This window comes from Dama dama, chromosome 4, assembly GCF_033118175.1.
Source record: "Dama dama isolate Ldn47 chromosome 4, ASM3311817v1, whole genome shotgun sequence".
In the NCBI taxonomy this organism is placed as follows: domain Eukaryota; kingdom Metazoa; phylum Chordata; class Mammalia; order Artiodactyla; family Cervidae; genus Dama; species Dama dama.
This window is the reverse complement of record NC_083684.1, coordinates 28,045,743-28,072,713: the sequence shown is the minus strand read 5'-3', so window position 1 is coordinate 28,072,713 and position 26,971 is coordinate 28,045,743. Positions and strand designations below refer to the sequence as shown.

The window sequence follows — 26,971 nt, the reverse complement described above, 5'->3', positions numbered from 1 at the left end:
GAGCCAGGAGGAGAAGCGAAGCTCCCGAACCTCTGGTTCCTAACACCACCCTCAAGACGTAGCCCTCTCAACCTGTTGCCCAAGAGGTGACCTGAAAGAAATGCGCCCAAATACCCTCATCGCACGGAATCACAGGATCACAGAGGACGGGTGAACGATGAAGGCTGTGACTTCACCGGGGATGAATCAGGTTTGGAAATAGCAATTAAGCCGCTAAGAGAAGTAAGTTAAGACGAGACTTTTCTGGGAGGGTCACTGTGACCTAGATATGAGCAAGTTTACTCTCTCGGAAGCTGTGATGGGCCTGCTCCATCCCCACCATCGAGGGAGCATCTGGGGTCAGTGTCCTGCTGTGGAACCTCGATTCTGCTAAATTCTGAAATGGCAGGAGCCCAGAGGCAAAAATAACCTCTGCTGCCCGCGCCAGGCCACCTGCTTCTTGTCTGGGGCTTCTCATCTTTGCTTAGGAGGCTAAATGCCATATGGGATCATGAACCCCTATTTTAAAAAAAAAAATGATATTTATGAAATTAAACCTGAATGCACGTCTGTGTGGCGTCGACTCAGTGCCTTTTTCTTTCTCCCTTAATTCCTTTGGTTGATTCAGCTTCCACCTGAGGGTAAAGGTACTGTATGAGGAAAACCAGAAATAAGGTACATTCCTACTTTTACATTTAAGAGGTGACAGCATCCTTGGGCCAAAGTAAGCAGTGCCATATGGCTTTAAAGCAGCCACGAGACACGGGTACCTCAACTACCCCATTCTGAGAATTCTTCTGTACTCTCTGGGTGCACGCTGGCACTAGTAGCAAAGAACCCGCCTGCCAGTGCAGGAGACCTAAGAGATGTGGGTTCAACCCCTGGGTCAGGAAAATTCCCCTGGAAGAGGGCACCCACTCCAGTGTTCTTGCCTGGAGAATCCCATGGACAGAGGAGCCTGGTGCGCTACGGTCCATGGGGTCGCACAGAGTCGGACACGACTGAAGAGACTTGGCTCACGTGCGCTTTGTGCACATGGAAGAGTGAAATTCCTCCTTCCTAAAAGTTTGCCCTTTCTTCCCAAGAAAAATGGCTCAGGGGGTTGGATAACCCTGGCATGCAGAGTTGACTTAACCTGCATGCAATCATCAGTACAACCCCTGGGAACTACATAGGATTTTTTCTGTTTATTTCCCCTCACCAAGGTTTGAGTCTGTAGCCAATGAGAAGATGCTATAGTTGAAAGCAACCAATGAAAATAATCTGGTCCTGTACTTACACTTTATGAATGAAGAAGCTGATCACCGAAGAGGTAAACTAGTCAAAAACTACACCTTTGTTTACACGTCCTGGGTTCAATACTCAATGCAACTTAATAATATGTGTGTTTGTGTGTGAGTATGCTAAGTTGCTTCAGTTGTGTCTGACTCTGTGTGAACTTATAAACTGTAGCCAGCCAGGCTCCTCTGTCCATGGGATTCTCCAGGTAAGAATACTGGAGTGGGTTGCCATGCCCTCCTCCAGGGGATCTTCCCAACCCAGGGATCAAACCCACATCTCTTATGTTTTCTGCATTGGCAGATGGATTCTTTACCTCTAGCGCCACCTGAGAAGCCACCTTAATAAAATTACAGGACATCATTTTGGTTCCATGCCAATGCTATGGGGTGAAGAGAAGCAACTCCATCTTGCAGATGAGAAGACTGAGACCTTGAGTAATGAAAAATTCACTTTCGTCCAGAACAATGAAGTCTAACACTAGACAAACAGTCATCTCTCTGAGCTCCCGTTTCCTTACCTCTATGGGATAATGACATTTTCTACTTAGTAGGATTGTTATGAAGATTCAATAACATATGAAGAATGCTAAGGAAGTATCTCAACATTCAATACATTCTTGTTGTTAGCTATTATTAACCAAAGGACTGAGCCAATAACAGAACCTTCTTCCATATTACCGGCTCGAGGCCCATTCCATTCGATCATGTTATAAGAAACTCAGATTTTACCTCATCTATACTGTAGTTAACAACATGCACGAAACACAGAGGTGAAGGACGGAAGTGGGGAGGCAACGGACAAAACTATCTGACACGTGGAGATTGGCTGTTACTGAAAAAGGGCATAAGTAATCATCATTCAGTTTTGCAACTGCATTTCATAGAAGAGTGTGGACGGGATTTTATTAGAAGGCTCTGCCAGAAACATATTGGCAGATACAGTCCTGAGTTTGCGGTTCACCAGACACACAAGAGCCCCTCTTTAGGAAGGGGACCCTGCTTGGGCGCTGGCTCAAGTCCAAGTTAATGCACAGTTAAAAGTGGCAGCTGCAGCCGTGCTGAGATAGGGGGTCCCCTGGAGGAGGGACTGGCCAAGGAGGCTCTTCCCAAATTACTTATCAATTGTTAACAGAGACAACTTTAAACCACACACACAAAAGCAACCAAACCTCAACAGAATTTAGCCTCAGAAAATACAGATGTTAGAAGAATAAGTACAATTAGTCAACAGATGTATGAAAAACCTCAAATAAAGGCAAATCCAAACATCGGTGAGGCTTGATTTTTACCTACCAGTTGGCTAGAGGGAATCTCTAAACTATAAGAATGTTGGCAAGAATACACTGAAAACTTGCATACTCCTATTTTGCTGATTGCAGTGCATACTGGTGCAACCCCTTTGGAAACCAATTTGGCAATATGGACTGAAAAACCATAAAAACAGTCATATCTTGATTAAGCAATCCTCCTTTCCGAGTCTAAGGAAGTAATCCAAAATAAGGAAAAAGCAGTATCAGTAAATATGTAATTGCAACATTACTTATAATGGTGGCAGATCAAAAGCAACTTAAATGTCCAACAATAGAGGAATGATTTTGCATATTCAATACATTTCCTTGATGGAATATCTTGCAGTCATATAAGAAAACTGCCTATAATTGTAAGTGAGAAAACAAAGGCTATGACAACTATTTTAAAACATCTGTACAAAATGCATATGCACTAGACAAAGACTCAAAGGGAAATATTCCCAAAACATTACTACTTGCTTGTGGCTGAGTGTCTTTCTATTTTTAAAAAAATGTTTCCACATGGTCAATTTATTACTGAGGAGATCCCCATTTTGCTAAAGTTACCATATTATGCATATATGCATATCAACGTGTACTAACTAGCAGCCCAGAAAGCACAACTTACTACAGATGATTTGATCTGACTAAAATGGTTTTATTTATTTTTAACTTAACATTTTTAAAATTTATTCAGCTACACTGGGACTTGGGGCTTCCCTGATGGCTCATACGCGTAAAGAATCCGCCTGCAAAGCAGGAGACACAGGTTCTATCTCTGGGTCAGGAAGATCCTCTGGAGTAGGAAATGGTAACCCACTCCAGTATTCTTGCCTGGAAAATCTCATGGACAGAGGAGCCTGGCGGACTACAGTCCATGCAGTTGCAGCAAAGAGCTGGACACCACTGAGTGACTAAGCATTCATGCGTTGGATCTTAGTTGCAGCACACACGATCTTTGGTTGCAACATGAGAACTCCTTAGTTGTGGCATGTAGGATCTAGGTCCCCGACCAGGGATTGAACCTGGGCACCCTATATTGGGAGCATGGAGTCTTAGCTACTGGACCATTAGGAAAGTCCCTGGCCTGTACGGTTTTACAATAGTGAATTGCCTGCTAATATTAAAAAGTTCAAACAGTTTCACATCCATAGCTCCTAGTGAAAAATCCGAGCATTCTTCACATCCCCACAAGGTACAACTGGTCAGAATGAAGATGCTACTGATCCTGCAAAAAGTCTAAGTGCTGGCCTGTTCATCACAGCTGCCACAAGTCTTTTCATCCAAGCCTGCTTTACTGTAACCTGTCACCTCCCTGAATGCTGGTCTGTATGATTAAGAGGGGAAAAAAAAAAAAAAACAGATGATGGAAAATGGTACCTAACTGAAATCCTTCTGTAACGGTGAGTCACTGCACATTAAGCTTAGGCTTTGGCCGGACCATTATATAACCAGAAATTCATGGTCCAGTCCACTATTATTTTCACAATACATGGCATAGGTGATTCTGGGGTCTTTCCTACTAACAAAAGGACAGTTGTACCCACCTGGATTCTCAACCCTGGTCATGTTCCTCAAGCGATATTTCTGCCACTGCAATCGGTCTGCTTTTTCCTTGAAGCTTGTCCCTGGCAAAGTCCTGGCCACCTTCTTTCTCCGAGCTTAACAGGACTACAGAGGTTGACACAATTCAGACACCAGTTCACAGCCACATTGCCCGAGCTGCTTTTCCACATTAAAAATCCAAATTATTTTCTGAGTTTCTTGAGATAGAGAGCCAGCAGATTAAAGAAGGTGCTTTAAGCTGTGATCTCACAGAACTCCGGCTCTTTTTACTGTGGGCAGATGTTGGCATTTTTCTTTTCCCGGGGCAGAGGGTATAAGAACAGAGCCTGTGTCATAGCAAAGTAGAGAGGTAGCATTGCAAGGTATAGGGACCATCATATCTACTGCATAAGGATGCTGCATGTTTAGAATGTCTGGGAGCCTGCTGTTTGCAAATTTCTACCCAAAAGTCACCAATTACCATTAACACTCTGTGTTACATTCATTTACATAAGCCTCTGCCAAAGCTACAACCTTGGTAGATAAATGAATTAGAAAGAAAACAAGCAAAAAATTTTTTTCTTAAGTAATTTACTAGTTTTCATATCTGATCACATAAAAGCCAAAGGAGTGACTCTGGAATGAGGACCTTTAGCAAACACAAGGACTCCAAGCAGAATGTCCTTAACTGTTTCCTAAAGCTGGGAAAACTGTTCTTCAGGCAAGAGAGAAGATTTATTTCAGATAAAGGACAAATGCTGTCCTTTAATTAACAACATCTATCTCTGGGACAAGCCCATCAGGTATACAATACAGAAGATTCTTTTAATATAAAGGACAGATGGCAACTTCACTCCTGGGACTTTCAAGGCTGCCCCAGAAAAACACACAATTTTAAAAGGCTTTGAGAATCCCCTAAGGAGATCCAGGCAGGAGACAAGAAAGCTTCATCGCCCCATTTACAAAGTAAACCAGAAAGTGTCTCCGAACCATCCAGAAACACTTGAAGAAGAGCCGGGGGAAGCCGAAAGGGGAAAATAATAATGTCTGCCTCATAGTCAGACTGTGAGTCTCGTGAGTTTCCTTTCCTCTCAGCCTGAAGGGCACCTGATGAGAAAGGGTATTAATCGAAAGTGCTGAAGAGCATGCCAGGCTCCACCATCAAATAACGAGAGAGCAAAACACAACTTTCAAGCCTCCTCATTTTTTCTTTGTCTTCGTCTTTTTTTAAATTGAAGTACAGTTAATTTACAATGTTGAGTCAGTTTCAAGAGTACAGCACAGTGATTCAGTTATCCATATATATCTATTCTTTTTCAGATTCTTTTCCATTAGAGGTTATTACAAGATACTGAGTATAGTGCCCTGTGCTATACAGTAGGTCCTTGCTCTTTACCTGTTTTATAGACAGTGGTGCGTATATGTTTTGTTAATATCAAAAACATCCAACCGGGCCACTGCCACCCAGCCGAACACTGGGTTTGCTTGGTAAAAGGAGGCTAAGATGAGGTTCCCCAGCCCGAGTGGAATGCCTCTCCTTTTATGGTTCTCATTAATTTGACTCCATGCACACATGTGTTGCTACAAGATTCCTACAGCATGTGTTAGACCTGCCTAACTGGGTGCTAACATTGTAAACCACACATCAACACTTCTTGCCCGGGTGTTAATGTCTGTTAATGTCCTGCTGGGGAAAAGGCTCTTAGAACCAGCCCAGCGCCACAATTCAAGACAAGTTCGAGCCTTGGTGTGTTGACTCTAGACGGCGTATTTTATTAACAGCACTTTGGAGGGGGAGGGGTGCTGTGGCACGGTACTTGGTTTCAAGTTGCTGAGATGATCTCCACATGAGAAGCTTAAAGAGCCACACAAATCTGCAGGAATTTAGGGTTGAGGACTTAACCATGTGGAACTCGGCTACTGATACCCCAGATACCAAATTAGGCTTTTCTTCTGCTGCCCTGTGATGCTTCTAACACAAGGATACGGGGAGGAAAAGGGCTTGCCAATGTCATGGTGAGTTTCCCTGTCTGCACGTTTTCTACAATGCCTCTGAGATGGTGTATATTTTCCTCAAACTGTATTTCCTAAGTTCCCAAGAGCACAGATAATTTGCTTATATATGCAAAATGCATATATGCGGGCCACAGATAGAGGTGAAGGAAGTATATACTGTGGGCTTCTTTTCTATAACATAGAAGAATGCACATGCACACACAGATGCACATATATGAAAACAAGCTAATTAAATGACAATTTTAATCATTTGGTGGAGTTTCCTTGAGCTTTGCTTGGCACCACACAAAGTGCATATCTAAGCCATACAACTCCACTCCTGCAAAAAACTGAAGGAAAAGAAAAAGACACACACGCAAGCACAACCGTCAAAACCGGATTTGCCCTTCTCTAAATTAATCCAATTATTCAAATGTCAGTTATATCTGTCACAGCCTGGCTCCTTGGGCCGAACCAAACTGTTAAAAATTAAAACTGTTTTACTTCGTTTAGTCTTTCTGCCTTTTTAGTGTTAAATCCACAGTCTCGACAAAAAGTTGTGGGATTTGACACCCAGTGCAACACAACCCTATTGCTGTCATCCATGCATAATTCACTTTGGAAATATGCACTTGCTTTAAAATGTTACTAAAATATACATGTAACATATGCTAATTGCACTGTGTTGGCTTGTAAGCTCCAGCCACTAGGTTAGATGTAAACTTCGCCAAGTGCATACACTGTACATAAAGGGATTATAAATGAAAGGAAATATCTCTGTCCCTAGCTCTCTGTCTCCAGCCTCGGCCAAACTGACAGCCCCAAATCCCAGTACCATCTAACATGCCCTTCCCGTGGAGAAGACAGCCTGTTCTCAGAGTCTTAATTACATCCCAGCTGACTGCCCAGCATTGCCAAAATCAGGCAACAAACGCTGGCCCTTCACTCACAATATGGTCTGCTAAACAGACTCCTGGTCACACAGAAAGAAACTTTCATGACGTGGAGAAATAAAGGGACAAGCAGAAGATCAAGGGAGAGCACAAATAGTAACCTAGGGGATGGAAGAGACAGAAACAATGCTTCCCCACCATGCCAAAAAGGGAAAAGCAGAAAAGAGAGGAGAAGAGAAAAAAACACAAACCTCCTCTTCCCAGAATCCTTGGGTACCACCGAGCAGCAGAATTTTAACAAAGCTATCCTTATTACAATGAAATCAAAGCCCTACTCAGCCAGCCAAGCACTGCTGCTCCTCAAGATGGGATGCTGATACCAAGACTCAGTAGATTAATGATGGTTAAGCAAGACTCACCCGCCCCACACGGATCAGGCCATTATAATTACAGAAGAACAGCGTGCAACATTCTACCATTGCAAATGGTATCATATGTTTTCCTGGCTGGCTTTTTGGGAAGGGTTTAGCTCATTTGACATGGGCAGAAGGTACTAGAATCTTATGGTTTGTATCCACCTGTCTCTCACATCTACATACGGAAAATTAAGTTTCTTTCTCTTTGTGATCACATTACATATAAGTGACAACCAAGACGGTCACCCAACATAGAGACCATTCTTCATTTGGCTTAATTCTAAATACAGACGAAGGACATAAATGAAATTTACTTTCAGGAGCTTTGGAAGGTAGTTCTCCAGAGCAATAAAAACCAAGATCAGCAAAAGATCCTAAAAGGGGGGTAAAAGAGAAAGAATTGCCCTGTGTATTAAAACGTCGTATGCTGAGAGAACCAACAGTAGTTTCAAATAATGAATGCCAAATTAGAAGTCATAAGGGAAGTGAGAAATGAACACTTTTCAATAGGTTTCCCACATTTTTCTACACTTGCTTCTTTTTGTCTTGCTTCTCTACAAGGACGGTGTTTTAAAAAATTAATGCACATTTAATTTTAGTAATTGATTTTAGTATTGAAATTGTGTTTCTGAGGGTACCGTGTATTCAACACAATGGGAACAGTGCCCCCTGGCATTTGATCATGGACCCATCCTGGTTGATTAGAAATTAAGCTGCTTCTCACATGGGCAACTCCACGAAGTTCCAAAAGGACTATGGACTTAGCTATTTTATTGATAGTAGAGGAGTCTCCCAAACAAAGCAAAGGCAGTCGCTAGTCAAATAGCAAAAATGACTCACAGGTAGCAAGTACCATTTACAAAGCACTTACACATATATACATCTGCACTAACTTTCAAAGTTACACTGTAAGGTTGGTATTAGTCTTCCCAATGTTATATAAGGGGCCACTGAAGGTCAGACAAGGTAGATGGCTCATCCAAGATAATAGGGTTTTTGACCGCAAAATGCATGCTGCCCTGTGGTGTTGCTCTAGAAAACACAGAAGACAGAATGAAGAAACTAAATATTGCGTGTGTACAATGTTGAATAAATCAGAAGAACACTGGTACCTTACTTTATAGGAAGAGTAGGGAGAGCAGACACGGGCTTCAGGCAGGTGGCAAGGTGTTGAAATGCAGCTCCTTCTAGTATCCTCCCTCCTCCCCAACATAGTTACCCTTGGGCAGGGAAGATGAGGACACCAGAGATGCCTTTATTAGGACTTTCAAAGAGCACAACTAACTGCTTGAGCATGCCACCACTTAAACAACACTACCACTATCATCCTAGTACCACTACTAATTCCTTCCTTGTAAAGGAAAATTATGCCACTAATCCCTATTATACCTGACAACATGACGGGATGTTTTATAAAAGGGGTCATTATTACAGGCCTGGAGTAACAACAAGGAAACTATTACAACTGTTAGGATAAATGATTCTGGGACTCACAAACTAGTTTTTTCTTTTCTTTTTTTTTTTGGTTGTTGTTTGTTTTCAGTTTTACCTCAGGGAAAATGCTGAGTTGAAAAAAAAAAAAAGTTTCGTTGTAATCTGAGTTTAGCATGGCTTAGCTAGAAATCATAATCTAATGCCTCATACGCAGCCCTAATATTAAATCTTTATACTGTTTTATCCTTTGAGCTGGTATAAAGCTATAAGACAAGAAAACAATGGGTCCAGTATACCTTAACAGTGCTGAGTAACAGCCATGTCAATGATTCATTATTTTCTCTGGAACTTAAATAATGAAGATTTGGAATCCTGCTTCCATTATAGAAACAGACTACATTCAAATTGCATCTTGAGAATTGATACCAAACATCCTTTGGGGATAAATTCGCTGCAATTTGAAGTCTGGGAAGGCAACCAAGATATTTAATGGAAAGAACATGGACACATTAAACATGTGCTTAAAGAAGAAATTTTTAAAAAGAGAAAGAAAACAACTTTAAAATCCAAGCCAACGGGAATGGTTTCAAATTATGCTGAGAGGACATCTCCCTTACTAGCAATCTATGTATCAACTAATAAATGAAAAGAGAGTAATTCTGCTTGTGTTCTGGTTCCTGTAAACATATGTCTTCCTCAAGGCTCTTAGGCCAGGGTTTGGCAAGCTAAGGTCCATGGGCCAAATCCTGCCACCTGTTTTAGTAAATAAAGTTTTACTAGAATGCAGCCCCCCCAACCCCACCCTCCAGGTTCATTTATATATTGTCGACAGCAGCTCGTGTGCTTCAAGAGCAACCGTGACAAAGACCGTGTGGCCCAAAGCCTAAAATATTTACTATCTGACCTTTTACAGAAAAAGTTTGCCAACCCCTGGCCTTGAAAAAGACCTGCTGTGATCCATGTGGCAGGGAGCTCAACCGATTCTAAATAACTCAGGCTTGTGAAAACAGATTTAAAGTTTATATTTGAAGAATTACACTTTGTTTTACGCTCTGGCAGGGTTTTTCATTTTCATAGTAGTGGCCGAAAGCCTAGTGCTGGGTTAGCATTATTATTAGGAACAACTACAGGGAATTTTAGCAATCTGCTCAAAGTTCCTTGCTCAAAGTTCCACTACCTTCCAAGACAAGAGGAAGTCATCTCACAGAGGCACAAATCTCAAGCTGGTGACCGTAGCTTCAGAAGCAACAGACCCAAGTTGAGTCCCTACCCCTAACATGACTTTAAAAACGTGAAGCAGAGGGTTCTCTGGTGGTTCAGTGGTTGAGACTCTGCCCTGCAATGCAGGGGACACGGGTTTGATCCCTAGTCAGGGAACTAAGATCCCACATGATGAGTAGCAAGTAAGCTGGCGCACCACACTAAGCCCTGACCCAGACAAATAAATTAATTAAGAAATAAAAACGTGAAGTGGGAATTATTTCATCAGCTTTCAGAGACCGAGCTTCTTCATCGGGAAAGTAAGGAAAAACCTCTCTGCATGAAGGTGAATGAGATGAGTTGCTACAATGAGTGCGACGCCCTTACACAAGGTCTGACGCTCTCTAACTCAAGTCTAGGAGAGAAGAACGGAATTACTTCAGGATTTGCAGGATAAAGTTTCAAGAGGCCTTCCTGCTTATGCACCAGTTTCCCCTCATCCAAATATTTGCCATCTTGAGAATCTTTTTACTCTAGTGACCTGTCTAGAGGTGGCTGAATTCCTAATACTAACAGAGAAGGGGTTTGGTTTCCTTCAATTTTTGTCTTCGGAAAGCCCAAATCTCAGGCAGCCTCTCTGCTGCCCTCACCTCAGGGGTCTTTCAAATTTTGACTCCTAACTCAGGTGGCGTTAGTGGTAAAGAAACCGCCTGCCAATGAGGGAGACATAAGAGACACAAGTTCGATCCCTGGGTCGGGGAGATTCCCTGGAGGAGAGCATAGCAACCCACTCCAGTATTCTTGCCTGGAAAATCCCATGGACAGAGGAGCCTGGTCGGCTACAGTCCACAAGGTCGAGAGAGTCAGACACGACTAAAGTTGACTCAGCATGCACGCAGCAAGCTCTGAGGCAGGCTCTCTGGCTGAGGTCGCTGCCATGTTCTCCGTGCAATCCACACAAAATAGGCCAAATAATCAAGGCCCTATCAGTCACTCAAAAGATACAGAATAGTAAGTGCAGGCAAGATTTGGAGAGAAGAGCTTATCACTCATGCTGGTGAGATACAGAAGCAGAAATATGAAGAAGAATGAGATCTGGATCTGAAATACACATGTGCAGCTATTATATCGGGCTTCCCTGGTAGCTCAGATGGTAAAGAATCTGCCTGCAACACAAGAGACCTGGGTTCGATCCCTGGGTCAAGAAGATCCCCTGGAGAAGAGAATGTCAACTCACTCCAGTATTCTTGCCTGGAGAATCCTGCGGACAGAGGAACCTGGGAGGGTTACAATCCATGGGGTTGCAACAAGCTGGACACGACTGAGTGACTCACATGCTACACACTCAGCTCTGGGAAGAGACCCAGTGAAAGAGGTTAATGCAAACAAGGAGACAGTGAAGATGACTTAGGAGTGAGAACCAGTGATTCGGATGCTTTGGGAGGCTGCGGACATCACATCCCCAGCATACTTGTTCCAGTGAGTACTCGTGAGGTGCTCAAGAACTACCAGCCTGAGTGGTGGATGCCAAAGGTGCCTTGTGAGAAGTCTTTTTTCACACTGCCCTTTACCTAAGAGTTCATGATGCAAGAGATTCAGCGATACCACCAAGGATGCGTCATGGATCAGACTGGTGCAAACTGCTGATGATATTGGTTATTCTAACAATTCCCCGGGGGCCCATCCCAACATGTGCTGACTGAATTAACAACAAAAGTGGATTGAAAAGCAGATTTCGGGTAAAGCTGATAAATGTCTGATGAGACCTAAAACTGGAAAGTCTCCGATAATAATGAAACACAAGCCAGTGTATCTAGCTGGCAAAATCCGTCTTCCCGGCCTTGAACCGAAGTTGGAATCTACCCTGGAAGAATGCACAATAGAACTCCCATGAATGAGCTCCAAGAATTTAATACCTGTTGCAATTTTCTCCAATTTAGTCTATGAAATAATAACACAGACAGCAATTACCATAAAGGAAAACTTCAGGTGCAACAGCATTAGTTCAACAGCCGGGATCAAGTGTCAGCCCAGAATAACAAATTTCATTCATTTTATCTCCAGCTCTGGAGACATGCTGCTACTGGCTTTAATAGTCAGGAATGTCTGTTGGCTAAGTGACTCTGCAGAGCTAGTCAACTGAGGGCGGCCTGTAACAGTTTAATTGGGCAGCTCACGAGAATTTTATCTGGGAGCTGGAAGCGGTGGTCCCTAAACACGCATAACGCGGCACCCGATGCTGAGCAGAGCGGACTACAGGAGGAGAAAGGGGAAAAAGGAGAGCTTCTGATGGCGGGATCTCTCATTGACACTGGCGTCAGCCTGGCTACAGGTGCATGGGAGTGGCAGCCGGAGAGAGGCGGAGTTCAGAGAGCAAGCCATCATTGATCTTGTATTGATTTCTGGACACGGCGCCCTAGATCCATTCCAAGATAGAGTGACAGTTGTCGGTTGTGAGCTGATGAGAGATGAAACTGACTCGCACCAAGCAGCCCTCTTGTTTTCTGATCATGTTTCCTTTAGAAACACACCAACCCCAGATTTTTTTTTTTTAATTCCCGGACAGAGAAATCCAAACAAGTTTATCACTGAAAAAAGAGGGTTAGGGACTGGTTAATCAGCCATTTGTCTTGGCTGCTCGGGATCTGGGAGTCAAGGGGTCGAAAGCAAGCTCAATCGAGCCCTTTCGTTTTATCTCAGGTATCCCCCCGTCCCTGGTAATTGAACCCACTCTTCGCGGTCAGAGTTCCTGTCACTCATATGCAACGTCTGTCATTACTGAGAAATGCTTCATGTCATATTACACTGACAGAACCACTACGGCAAGGCTAGCGAGATTCCCCCAGCACCACAGCTAAGACAATGGGAACCTCTTTCAGGCCAGTGATGTTTAACATTTTATGTGCTGACACTGTGTCTGTAAGCACAATATAATGAAAGTCTAGTCAATGGGAGATAAAAATTCATACTCTCCCCTCCTTCAGGGGCTGCCAGGCAAGATCAGAAATAAAACAAGCTGGCAGCTCCAATGATACCACTGCACCAGGGCCACGGCAGGCCTCTTCTAAGTGCGCCGTGTGGATTCATACACCGACACACTCACAGCCATGCACGCGCACACGCGCCCATTTATTTTTGATCCGGCTGGTGTACAAAACTCACCCGTCCCTGGGCAGGGCATGCATGAGTCACTGTCACGGGGTCAATGACCTTAGAAATCAAACCCTTCTTGGAATGTGTTTTGGACACTCTGAAGCTATGAAAGGCAGGGAGGGGGTGGCCTGGCAGCACCTTGAACAAAGCATGACTCCATCACTGTTTGGAAGTCTCAGGATGAGTTCTGAGAAAAGGGTGCCCCAGAGAGATGCTCAAAAGCTCCAGGTCCACTAGGGAGCACCACTGACTCCTGGTTTTCAAGGCCTTCAACCTACTTTCCCAGCCTCACCAGGCCGTGTTTCTTGCCATACAGTGTACACAGGCGTGTCACTCACGCCTTTTCACACCTCTTGCTTTCATGCCCCTGGGCCTTTGCACATTTCTGTTTCATTTGGGAAGGGCTCTCTCCCTCCCCCACCTCATAGGTTCCCTGTTTATGGAGGTGGCTGATGCCCCTGAGTGGTTCATCACCCTCTTTGTGGTTGAGAACCTGGAAAGACCCTGGGGGTAGTCTGAGTCCTCATTCTGGCGCTGAAACAAGTTTGAACACTGTGCCTCAGTTTCCTCACTCTCAAATGGGGTTAACAGTAGTGTCTACCTCATATGGCTATTGTGAGGATTACATGAGATAGCCCACAGAAGCAGTTACAATGCTTACATGGCTTCCAGACAGTACCCAGTAAAGAGCAGCAGCATTCAAGAAATACCTGCTTTCATGACAATAACAATGATGCTGATAAAACATCAACAACAATAGTAATAATTACATCACTGCAATCGGTATTCTCAAAGCACGCCATTTATGCTGGTGTGTGCTTAGTCATGAAGTGTATCTGACTGTTTGCAACCCCAGGGACTGCAGCCCACCAGGCTCCTCTGCCCATGGGATTCTCCAGGCAAGAATACTGAAGTGGGTTGCCATTTCCTCCTCCAGGGGATCTTCCCGACCCAGGGATCAAACCTGCGGCTCCTGCATTGGCAGGCGGGTTATTTACCACTGAGCTACCTGGGAAGCCCCTCTGTTTATGGTAGTAACACAGTATCTCATTTTTTCCACTGTGCTCGTCCACTTGGCACAGGGCTGTGGGCATCAATGCTATCTGAGAACTTGCTAGCAATGCACATTCTCAAGCCCCACCTGCAATCCGTGTGTGCACGTCCACAAGGTGGTCCTGATGGTGACCCCGAGGACACGCCCCCAGGCTCAGGCTCAGTGTCCTGACTTCCTGCTACAGCACTCCAGCTCCTCTGCCTCCCAGACCCATGTTCCTGGGAAACTTACTTAACATCTTTTTGCCTTGCCTTGTCTTGCCCTTGGTAAAATTAGGGATACTATTTAAAAAAAAATACTGATTGTTGTAGAGATCAAATTAATGCACATAAAGCTCTTAAAAATCCCGGGCCTGGCATGGAGAAGCAGTCACTGAGAAACAAATTCATACTTATATGGTGCGTGCTCGGTCACTCAGGCCTGTCGACTCTTTGAAATCCCATGAAGTGCAGCCCCCCAGGCTCCCCTGTCCTTGGAATGTTCCAAGCAAGAACACTGGAGTATTCTTGCCATTCCCTGCTCCAGTACCATTATTACCGACACACACAAGGCGCTTGGATGCTTTAGCAGGAGTCCCAAAGAGCTACTCCTGCAGTAGCATTCACCTGATGTTCAGCCTCCTGCAGGCAGACAGCTTGCCCGATCCTTCTCTGTAACCCCCAGGAGCTGAGCTCAGGCCTGTTTCCCTGGAACTCTGTGGTGAATCCAGAGGCCCAGGAGGCAGGCTGGCTATTGATCCGCGGTTGATGCTGTGTCGGCCGCAAGGCAGAGAAACAAGACAATTCACTTCGGACTCAGCGGCGGCTTTCCCGAGGCCCCCAGCCTGTGGACCGATTGTCTTTTGCTCAGATCCCCTCCCTGGTTCAGAGGCTGCCTTCACTAAAGGTCACACCCCCTAAGCCTGGTAACTTTGGATTTAAAAATCATTTTGACTTGATATTTTACAGGGAACATGGCAGGCTTAGTGAGTTTAATCTCTCTCTCTCTTTTAATACACCGGAGGTGGGACACCTTTTAACCTATCTGACAAAGCTTTAAAAAAGCCTCTGCTTAGAAACTGACTGCAGCCTGAAGCAGAATGTAAAAGCTGGCCGTGAGCTTTCCACGCTGGAGGGGGCCAGCCCACAGAGTCACAATCGCTCAGCTCTGCTCCGGCAGAAATCAAACTGTACTCGCCAGTTCATCTCCTCCTTGACCCCTCCCTTGAGAAAATCGGAACCGGCAGAGGAAAAGAAACAGCTCTCCGGCCAGTAAGCTGGCCTTCTTTGAATGGCCTGCTTTAACAATCTCTTCAAATTGGCAGGTATACAACACACCAGGAGTATTAAAAGGCTGGTTTTGCAGCAAAGGAATGAGCTAACCTGCTTGGGAAAAGCTCCCATTTTAGACAAGCACCAGAACCATAATTAAGTAGTAAATGTTGGCTGTTGTTTATTGAAAGAAAACATGCTAACTACACTGATTATAAAAAAGACTCACATAGCTAGTCCAGTAGTGGAAACTGCAAGTCTAGGAAGGTCTGCTATTTATCCAGCAGAAGACAAGATCCCTTCAAACATATCATCACAAGCTAGAAGGCATCAGCAGTTAGCAGGGGGTAGTCTCTAAGTGTCTAGATCTACAGGCATCGCTAATATCCTGGCAGCGGAAAGAATGTAGTGGGTTTTAAAAGACATATTACATTTAAATCTAAGGGATAAATGAACAGACTCCATATCTGGCCGGCTGTTTCTATCATTCCTTGTCAACAAAAGGTTACCGGTGATTCCAGATTTTTTTTCCCCTACTTCCAGTAGTGAGAATGAAGGGGACTCAAGAATTGAAGATGCTATCTTTCAATCTCTGGGAGCAATATCAAGTAGATCCTGGCAATAGAGAGAGAAGCTGAAATGACACTGGTATAAAAATAATTCACATCTCTCTCTGAAGGCATTACCACTACCAAACTGAATACAATAATATGTCAAGTATGACCCCAGCAAAGCGTCACAAACCCTGTTCCCACTACTGCTTGAGGGCAGACCATGCTGAGAGTCTCAGACCCTCTCGAGATCCCTACAGTCCAATACTAAGCATTTTTCTGGAGCCCTACCATGAACCGTGAAGAATTCAGGCAGCAGAGTTTCAGATCTCAAAGTACCAGGCTCTGAAGAATAAAATGAAGTCTCTTTACCAAACCAAGTGGGGAAGATGCACGTGGCAAAGATATTTTTTTATGCTGAAATATTACACGGCCAAATGTTCCTGTCAAATTGTGGTTTAATTACCTTGGCCCCCATGCCTCTTATAATCACCTGTCATTAGCGACAATGCTGGCATCTGTTTACACGTCTGTCAGAAATGCCAGCCTAGCTGAAGCCAGGGGAGAAGAAAACTTTTATGGGGCTATGGCCTCTGTTTAAAAAAAAAAGGTCACCTTAAGGTTGACCTGTCACCACCCAGGGCCATCCCTCAAAAGATAACCTAAGGAAAGAACCCCTGAAGCAAACAGTGACTTCCAAGAGAAACACATTTTAAATAGGGTTGTTTATAGAGATGCTCAGACCAAAGAAGAAAATGTTGGTGATTCATGGGCTGTATTATGTCTCCTTTCAAGGCATTTCTGCTTGCCTCCAGGAAATAACACCAGTGATAATGTGTTCTACATTCCAATGTCTTCAGGGTCTTTCCACCCCGGTGCTCTCCTCAACCTTACAAGGTCACACCTGACACCTACTTCTTCCATTAATTCTTCTCTCCTCCTCCGGGGACTAAGTCTGCTCTCCTTGCCACTTAGTAGCTGCCACTGCCTACTCTATTTGAGAGGATTTTCTCCCTGAGACTGGCTTCATTGTAGGCCACCACCTCCCGAGGGTCCCCTTTTTTCCCCACATCCCTAAAAACAAACACACAGATCCTTTTGTCTTGACATTTTAGCACATCAACAGCAGAAAAGTGAGAGAGCAAGTGAGAGAATGACTACATCATAGAGCTATTCGAAAACCTGTAACATTTTTAGTTCACGGTTAGTGATTTTGAGGTTCTGATGCTCTTGCAACACATTAAATTGGCCTGAAGTTCTGACCATAACTGTCTTTATTTAATTTTTTCCAAATTCAGTTTCATCATCTATAGAGACAGTAGTACTCAACATTTGTACGATGACTCGGAGGAAGAATCATGAAAATACATACAAAGCATCAACACACAGTAGGTGCCCAGTATCTGCTGGGCTCCATTTTGATTCCCTCTTTCTTTCCATAAAAACTTTCCCAGCTCATAATGACTACTGATTTCAAAGAGCCCGTGATTTACTTACGGCTTTTGCCATTTAATCTGGCATTTCTCTCACAACCAATTCTGTCTGCTTTCTGCTGACTACCAAACCTCGATTAGAAGACAGCACTGAACACAAAATGGAAACTTTCAAAATGTTTTGTAAATGGAATTTGGATCCATTTCTATTCAGAGACAGCAAACACCATGATGGAATGAAACCTTTACCCCAGCCCTAAGCTCTGACCGCTCCTGCCTCGCCAGCCCCATCTCACAGTCTTCTCCTCTCGATCACACCTCTTACTCCTGCATGGCCAGGCTTTCTCAGCTCCTTAAACATCAGTCTCTGTCTCCTCCTTGGCACACACGCTGTAAGCTTTGCTGAAACCAAGGCCCCTGCTGCCTCCCTTCTGGCTCAGCAGCCTGTGAGTCCCACCATGAAGGGCAGGGAGGCCAAGATGCACACCCTCCTCCAGCTGCAACAGTGGAAGCACTTTCCTCCACCTTCTAAAATTTTGAGAATATTAGCCCCTTCTCAAACTTGTACAAGGGCCCTTCCTGGACGCACGCCCCCTCTGGAGTTCTGCACTTCATTTTTAGGGCCACCTATCTCCCTCTGACCTTCTTTTCTCTTTGACTTTAACCTTCAGCGACAGTTATCTCAGGGGACTTCCCAGGTGGTCCAGTGCTTAGGACTTCGCCTTCCTTCCAAGGCAGGGAGTGCGGATTCAATCCCTGGATAGGGAACTAAGATCCCACGTGCCTCAGGGCCAAAAAAACCCAAAACATAAAACAGAAGTGATATCATAACAACTTCAATAAAGATTTTAAAAATGATCCACATCAAAAAATCTTAAAAAACATTTTTTTAATCACCCCAGGTTTCAGGGCTAGGCAAGGTGCCTTGTCTTCCCTTAAATGACAAGGTAACATTGTTCCAGGAACATATTCAAAACCCTACCCATACTCTGAGGTAGTTTTAGGGGAAAAACAATCATGTGTCTTGCCAAATAAAAGACCCATCCACATGTTGTTAAGTTTCTGACACATCCCTTAAAAGAAGAGGGTTTCTTTGCCCCACAGAGAAATCCGAGAACTCTGAGTTTGCCTTGGTGGTGATTTCAACAACTCTAGTTACTAACTCCTGATTCTTAAGATGCAGTCACGCTTCCCTGGTGGCTCAGTGGTAAAGAAACTGCCTGCCAAAACAGGAGACACGGGTTCAATTCCTAGTCTAGGAAGATCCCACATGCCACCGGGCAACCAAGCCCAATGATCGGGAACCTCAACTACTGAGCCCTCGCGCTGCAACTACTGAAGCCTGCGTACTCTAGGGTCTGAGTTCAGCAACAAGAAAAGCCACCGCAGTGAGAAGCCTGAGCACCATAACTAGAGAGATCACCAAATCACAACTGGAGAAAAGCAACTAAAACCTAGCACAACCAATCAATCAATCAATAACTTTTCAGATCCATTTCCTCCCCTACCCCTTCCCTTGTCTCTTTGAGATTTCAGAATGAGTTAGAGAGAAAGCTGTGAACTGTCTTCATATATATCAACCATCTATGAGCCTCTTTTCCTTGATAACCACTAGAGCCTGCTCCTGGGCGTTACACTTTGCATAGGACCTTAGCCTTCCTTATTAAGTCTGACGCCATGGGTGAAGGAAAAAAAAAAAAAGCATTTATTTTACAGATATGCTTTGGGGGCAGCTACTAAAGGGTATTCTGCTAGCTCACTATGGTCAAAGAAATCAGCCATAGCTGGCACCATCACACATTGTTTCAGAAAAATGCACTGTGGAGAACTGACACTGTACCTATAATTTCAAAAGATCTGCTCATGTAAACCAACCAGCGGCATGTTCTGCCACATAATGGAGAAATTCACAGGATGCTGGCCCCCCTGATGGCTTCTGTGGCTATAAAAGCCCCTTCATGCTGGATTTTTTTATATTTGGTAAATTAATAGTTTACTGTTCCAAGATTCCTCTGTGTTTATATTATTGCTTTTCTAACATAAAAGTTTGCAGTTGTTATGGAAACATATGGTAACATTTGCTGCTAAATTTTAAATGCATTTTCTACCCCTGTTACACACCTGAAATGAAGCCAAAAACTCTCTTTGCTTTACATTAGGGTGAAATTCAAACTGGTCTGAATGACTATAAATGGTTACTGTTTGTCTTGGCTCCTACCTGTATCAGATTTAGACAGAGGAATCTTAGGGAAAGAAATTACACGGGATAAAATGGATATTTCTAAATTACAAGGCCTGCAATTCCAGTGGCTCCAAATATCAGCTTTCTGTTTCATCTCAGCCTGCCAGCAAGAAAATGGTGGGGCTGGACAATAAAAGATCGACAACATTTACTCTCCAGAGCCAAAAACTTCTTGTTTTGATTATCCTGAAGGAGGAGGCTGCCAATCCTGATCAGTGAAGTCTTGTTAGCAAATTAAATGGTTGTAGATTACAATGGTGCAAAACGTGAGTTTTAGCCCCTGGCTTCAACGTGAAATGACAAAGGTATACATTCTTCCAACCCATTTTGTTCAGCAATTTTCCTCTTTGAGCATCTCGTGATTCTCAAGTAATTGTTCATGATGACTCTCGGCCCTTGGGGACCTTGGCTTGAAAACACTTATTGAAGTTTTCTAAGTGACCCTATTAGCAATTTCTCCACACCTTCACACCTCATCCAGATAAAGTTTCCTTGCGCAGTGTGACTAGTCATAAACACTGGGGAAAAATGAAGCACTTAGCTCAGAAAAATATCAGATGAGATCTTGCCTGTTTGAGCATCTTTCTGGAATTTTAAATCAAGATGAACCGAGTCACAGAAGAACTTCAGATGTGCACATTCAGTCTTGCTCTGGGATGCAGGAGAACTAATTCCCACCTACATCTTGGTCCTGGGGGCTTGATCTTCCATGTATTTCATTTGTTAAGAGTCAAGATGAACTGTCACAGGTTAACTCTCTGTCTTTTCTTTCTGGAACTATAACCATGTTATTTGCTTAAGATCTCCATTTTAAGTTTCAGACAAAATCAGACATTACTTCTATATATTTGAATTGAATGGGTGAAAGAATTAGGACGTTTTTCTAAGCATGGAAATATGAGAGGTTGCCAAAGATCTTTTGCTCCCTAGGCCCTTGTTTGGTAAGAAATAAGTGTCACTTAATGGGCTGGACTTCTCATGTGGCTCAGTGGTAAAGAATCCACCTGCCAATGAAGGAGATGTGGGTTTGAACGCTGGGTCAGGAAGATCCCCTGGAGAAGGAAATGGCAACCACTCTAGTACTCTTGCCTGGGAAATCCCATGGACAGAGGAACCTGGAGGGGCTCCAGTCCATGGGGTCACAAAGAGTCAGACATGACTGAGCATGAACGCATACATGCATCCCCTAATAACATATAAGCAGAAGGGTCTATGGCAGTAACTAAAAAACATAGCTTTATCATCTCCCTGCCCCGCCCCTTTTCATTAACGTCAATAAAAAATCTCAAGTTCCAAGTCATTTGTGCAATACTTAGTATACTTTAGAATATAGAGCAGGACCCGACCAGTAGCACAGGTTACAGCCTTCACAAAACATGGATGACTACTACATTATTATATTACACATACATAATATGTATAATATATGTGCATAATATCTACAAAGTTAAATATTATTTACATTATACAACGGGCCTCCCTTGTGGCTCAGTGGGTAAAGAATCTGCCTGCAATGTGGGAGACCTGGTTTGATCTCCGGGTTAGAAAGAGCCCCTGGAAAAAAAAAAAAAAAAGAAAGATTCCCCTGGAGAAGGGAAAGGCTACTCACTCCAGTATCCTGACCTGGAGAATTCCATGGACTGTATAATCCATGGAGTCACAAAGAGTCAGACACAACTGAACTACTTTCACTTTCACATTACATAATATATAATTATATGCAGTATGTGTTTTCATGTTTGTCTACCTTTCTTCTTTAGACAACAGAGGGTAATATTTCTTAACCCAACAACATGTAGAAAAATACAATAATTAATTAAGGCAAACATCAGAATTATTTTGCAATATATACATATATCAGATTATCATATTGTACAACTTAAACTTACACAATGTTATATGTGAATTATATCTCAATAAAGCTGAGAAAAGCAGGTGGGGAGAAGACACAAGAAGTTCAGTGCCTGGGCTCAAAGCTCTGGTCTGGCCACTTATAACTTGTTATCTTGTCTTTCTGGGTCTTAGTTACCTTAACTGAAGTATCACCTGAGTTTTAAGGTATCTCTATAAAATGGCAATTAAAACAACTCTTCCTTCACTGGGTTGGCATGAAAAATAAGCCAGGAAGTATGGGGGAAACACTTAGAACAGTACCCAGCACATAGTCAAGATTTACCAGAGGTTAGCTACTGTTATTAATGATGATGATCATCACCATCATCGTCTTCATAACTAACAGCATAATTATGACTAAGATACACGTTTCCTAATCCCTTCAGTTTGTTAAGGACAGCACTTTATGATGTGCTCCACCATCATGATTTTTAGCAATATTCATGAACCACTTACACTATTTTATTTCCAGAATTTTTCTTTGAATCAATTTTAAAAAATAACCACACAACTTAGATTCTTCCCTGGCAGTCCAGTGGTTAAGACTCTGTACTTTCACTTCAGGGGGCATGGGTTCCTTTTGGTTGGGGAACGAAGATTCCACATGTCACGTGGTGTCGTCAAAAAAAAAAAAAAAAGAACTTTAAAAAAAAAAAACAAAAACAAACCAACAACTTAAAGATGGATTTTAGTCCTGTCCTCAACAATATGACTTGGGAACCATGGATCCAAATGTCAATCACACCTGTCAATCTAAAGCAAAATATGTAACTTTTAAAGTAACAATCTTCAGTATATTACAAAATCACCTTCTGTACCACCTGTGCATTGCATGTTACTCTTCAGGGGCCTCTGAGTGAGGCCTTGGCACATTTCCAAAGGGCCCACCTATGCATGAACTGGGAGACACTTTAGATTTGACAGAAACCTAACACCACCACCATCCACATGGACAATACACAGCCTTGTTAAGGGACTGAATGTGGGTGACTGTTGCTGAGCTTACTTCCCCTTAGCACATACTCGGGTCTGAATCCTGTCTTGGTGCTGAAGGATTGTAAAGAACGCCATTTCATTAGCCTACGTCCCTAGTAACAAAAGCATCATGCTGGTGGGCGAGACTACAGACAGGGCGGGGGCCTTGTGAAAGAAGAGAAAAATGATGCTATACCAGAGGTCTCCTCCAATCTCTGCAGACCGCATTAAATGTATTTTGACCCCTGTGCTAACCCATTTTCCTGTGATACATTTGGTACAGGAAAAGATTAATTACTTATGAAAATCAAGAGAACATCTCTACAGCAAATATATTATCGCCGTATAGGACAGGACATAAAGGTTTGCACTTGCACCATTAGCTTAGCTATAATAAATGAGATGCTCTATGTGATGTATAATATGGTAAAGAAAACGCAGCTGTTTGCTTCTGCAGAAAAGTGCAAAGCTGCACCGCACCTGAGTCTGCAAACACTTAGGCCCTCCACAACAAAGCTGCATCCCTCAGAACAGCGATGCCTGAAAACCATTATCCATGGATAATTAACTATGTCAGGACACTGAGGTCCTAACATGAGGTCCTCATAATTCCCCACTAAGGGAAAGACAGTAAAACATTATTATAATATATTACCGATATTTAATAAGAAGACTGTTCTATTTGTGTGTTATTAATGCAAGCTGTAAGTTACCACAGTGTCTGAATTATTCTTAGTTCTTCTGGGCACTCTATCTTGAAGGGCACAGCAGTGCTCGGAGCTGAAGAACCATAAAGAAATAACTTCCACTTGGGATTAAAATTTTCAAGATATATTTGCAATTTGTTCTGTTTATTTTCCCTCTGATCACATGAAGATATCCATGGTGGACATTTATCACTCGAAAGGCCATTGCTAAAATGACCACTATTGAGGAAGTTCAAAGCCACATGCTGGCAAAACATGTCTAGTAGACTCCTTTGATCTTGAGTAGAGTCCATCATTTTGCTTTCTCCAAGTATTTTGGTCATTTTGAGACTCTCCCCTGTAGCACAAAGTATTTAAATTTCTCCATAGCCAGGATCTTCGACGCCTGAAGACAAAAGCCTCTCTCCATTTATTAGGATGACTTCCTACCGTGTGGGGCTGTTCTTTACCTCGTAATTAAAATAGCACCTGAACATGACCATCTGTGAATGCAGATTAAGTTTTTATAAAACGTGAACATTCTTTCATTTTTTTCCCCTGCCAAATACTCCTAAAACTCATAATTTCTGTGACATACTCCCCCCTCCACTGCACCAGCCCCCAAAAGCTTAAATAAACTTTTATTCCAAAAAAAAAAAAAAAAGGAAAAAACAGTAGGGTAAACATTTTGCCTCTCACGGCAACCTTCCATACATCAATAAAATCCATAAATTAATGTACAGCCCTATAATTTGTTCAAAGAACAAATGAGCTGTCAGTCTTTGCTTTCTGTTTCTAGGATTCTGTCAGTTTATGGCAACCCAGAGACACAGTTTGCCACTTAATTTTCCTTTTCCTTTTTCAAATACACACATTTTGGAAAAGACATTATTTATACAAAAGGCTGCCAAGACATTGGGTTAGGATGGATTTGGATATACAGACTATTTCACAAGCTAGTCTTATTTAACCAAAATAGAGTCTCTTTGGGAGTCTTTTGCACAAACTGCAAATCCATAAATGCAGAGATTATAAACATTGATACAGGCATTCCTTCCAGAGGGTTTTCTGACCTGATGTTAACTTTACATTAGAAATTCATGTTTCTTTAGAAATGTTGGCTTATTTCAGTGAAATGGTTCCTCTGGTATAGTTGGGGTTGTGATGTCAGCCTGGCTCCTTCCTAATAACCCTTATGAAATATTTACAATGAAATTGAACCACGCATGTGTAGCAGTTGACTCTCACAGCCGCCAAGATCTAGAATTATCTTTTTCTTTTTATTAAAGGAAAGAAATCATTTTTTATATTTTCCTCTTCTCCAGAAGATCAAACCCACATGTATTTAACAACTTCCCTGACCACACCTCCACGGGGCCATCAGTCTGAGCAAACAGACTGAAAGATTATTCTGTCCACATGACATCTTTGTGCCATGAAGGAACAGCTGGGTTCCCCCGTGGCGGAGCTGGGGATGAGGCATAAACTTGAGGGTGTAATAGGAGAAATGGTGATCACCAGCAATGGAGTCCCTGCCCTACCTTCCTGAAAACCAAACTCAGGATTCCAAGCTGCCAACATTTTTGCAGACACCATTTTTATAGTGACAATGAGCACCATATTCACCTCATTCACTTTGGAAAACTCTCATATGCTTCCTCTGTAAAAGGAAAGATGAAAGATTGCCAAGTTAAAGGCAAAAAAAAAACACACGCAAATGTTTCCTCCAAGCAAGAACTGACACAGAACAGAACAACATTACAAGGTCACAGTACTCAGACTGCCTCCTGGCTCCCTGGCCAGGGTCATTGCCTCTCTTCTCTACAAGCATGAGATGGTGGAGAAGATTTTTCACTCAAAGCAGGCAGGGACTTGCATTCTATACTCAGAACCCTAGCCATACCATCCAATCTGCAGACATGTATTGATTGGCCTGAATAACACATAAAAACCTTTCAGTCAGTTCAGTCCAATTGCTCAGTCGTGTTTGGCTCTTTGCGACCCCATGGACTGCAGCACAGTAGGCTTCCCTGTCTATCACCAACTCCCAGAGCTTGCTCAAATTCATGTCCACTGAGTGCATGATGCCATCCAACCATCTCATCCTCTGTCGTCCCCTTCTCCTCCTGCTTTCAATCTTTCCCAGCATCAGGGTCTTTTCAAATGAATCAGTTCTTTGCATCAGGTGGCCAAAGTATTGGAGTTTCAGCTTCATCATCAGTCCTTCCATTGAACATTCAGGACTGATTTCCTTTAGGATTGACTGGTTGGATCTCCTTGCAATCCAAGGGACTCTCAAGAGTCTTCTCCAATACCATGGTTCAAAATCACCAATTCTTTGGCGCTCAGCTTTCTTTATAGTCCAACTCTCATATCCATGCATGACCACTGGAAAAACTATAGCTTTGTCTAGATGGATCTTTGTCAGCAAAGTAATGTCTCTGCTTTTTAATGTGCTGTCTAGGTTGGTCATAGCTTTTCTTCCAAAAAGCAAGCATCTTTTAATTTCATGGCTGCAGTCACCATCTGCAGTGATTTTGGAGCCCCCCAAAATAAAGTCTCTCACTGTTTTCATTGTCTCCCCATCTATCTGCCATGAAATGATAGGACCGGATGCCATGATCTTAGTTTTCTGAATGTTGAGTTTTAAGCCAACTTTTTCCACTCTCCTCTTTCACTTTCATCAAGAAGCTCTTGAGTTCTCCTTCTCTTTCTGCCATAAGGGTGGTCTCATCTGCATATCTGAGGTTACTGATATTTCTCCCGGCAATTTTGATTCTAGCTTGGGCTTCATCCAGCCCGGCATTTCGCATGATGTACTCTGCATATAAGTTAAATAAGCAGGGTGACAATATGCAGCCTTGACATACTCCTTTCCTGATTTGGAACCAGTATGCTGTTCCGTGTCCAGTTCTAACTGTTGCTTCTTGACCTGCATACAGATTTCTCAGGAAATCTTATTTTCAAATAAAAACCTTTGAATTATGGCTAACATTCAAATTGTTAGCTGACACACACAGTTTGAATTTCCCCCCTTCTCTCGAAAATGTAGGAGACCTGGTAAGACAGATGCAGCCTCCTTGCTGCCCACTTCAGATAGGGTGTGAACTTCCCCGTTTACTTTCAACCCCACTTCTCTGTGTTCATTCATCCAAATGATCTGCCAGGCCCTCCCTGCAGACATCTGAGTTTGCAGCGTCTTGTCTGAATTCACTAGAAAACTCACAAGTACCCAGGTATTCAGCTGTTTTATGGTCGAAAGCTCAGAAGAACATGTCTGTGATTAAGTCCAACCTCTCTTCAGGCATGATTTCACCGTTTCACGTGCCCTCAACACAGGGTCTCCCCAGAAAAGACGAAAACTCAAAATCGAAAAATTACAGGTACTCCAGTGTTCATAATAGCACCATTTACAGTAGCCAAGACATGAGAGCAACCTAAGTGTCCATCAACAGATGAATGGATAAGCAAGATGTGACGTGTGTGTGCGTGTGTGTGTGCTTAGTCGTGTCTGACTCTTTGTGACCCTGTGGACTGGAGCCCACCAGGCCCCATGGAATCTTCCAGGCAAGGGATCTTCTCGACCCAGGGATAGAACTCACGTCTCCCGCATTGGCAGGTGGATTCTTTACCACTGGGACACCTGGTTAGCCCCACATATATATATATAATATATATATATATAATGTGTATATATTACTCA

At 43.1% G+C, this 26,971-nt stretch overlaps 1 protein-coding gene across 5 annotated transcripts in view; it reads right to left on the bottom strand.

The window, feature by feature from the left end:
• The window catches only part of FTO (FTO alpha-ketoglutarate dependent dioxygenase), a 414,507-nt gene that overhangs the window by 141,603 nt on the left and 245,933 nt on the right, over positions 1–26,971 (bottom strand). For 2 of the 5 annotated variants that reach the window (XM_061138528.1, XM_061138525.1), the window contains exon 9: positions 537–614. The exons of 2 other annotated variants lie outside the window; for them this stretch is intronic. In XM_061138528.1, the coding sequence (XP_060994511.1) occupies positions 537–614 (78 nt within the window). Of the gene's footprint in view, positions 1–536; positions 615–26,971 lie in introns of those variants that run through there. One more of the 5 variants, XR_009692357.1, reaches the window with a different exon arrangement.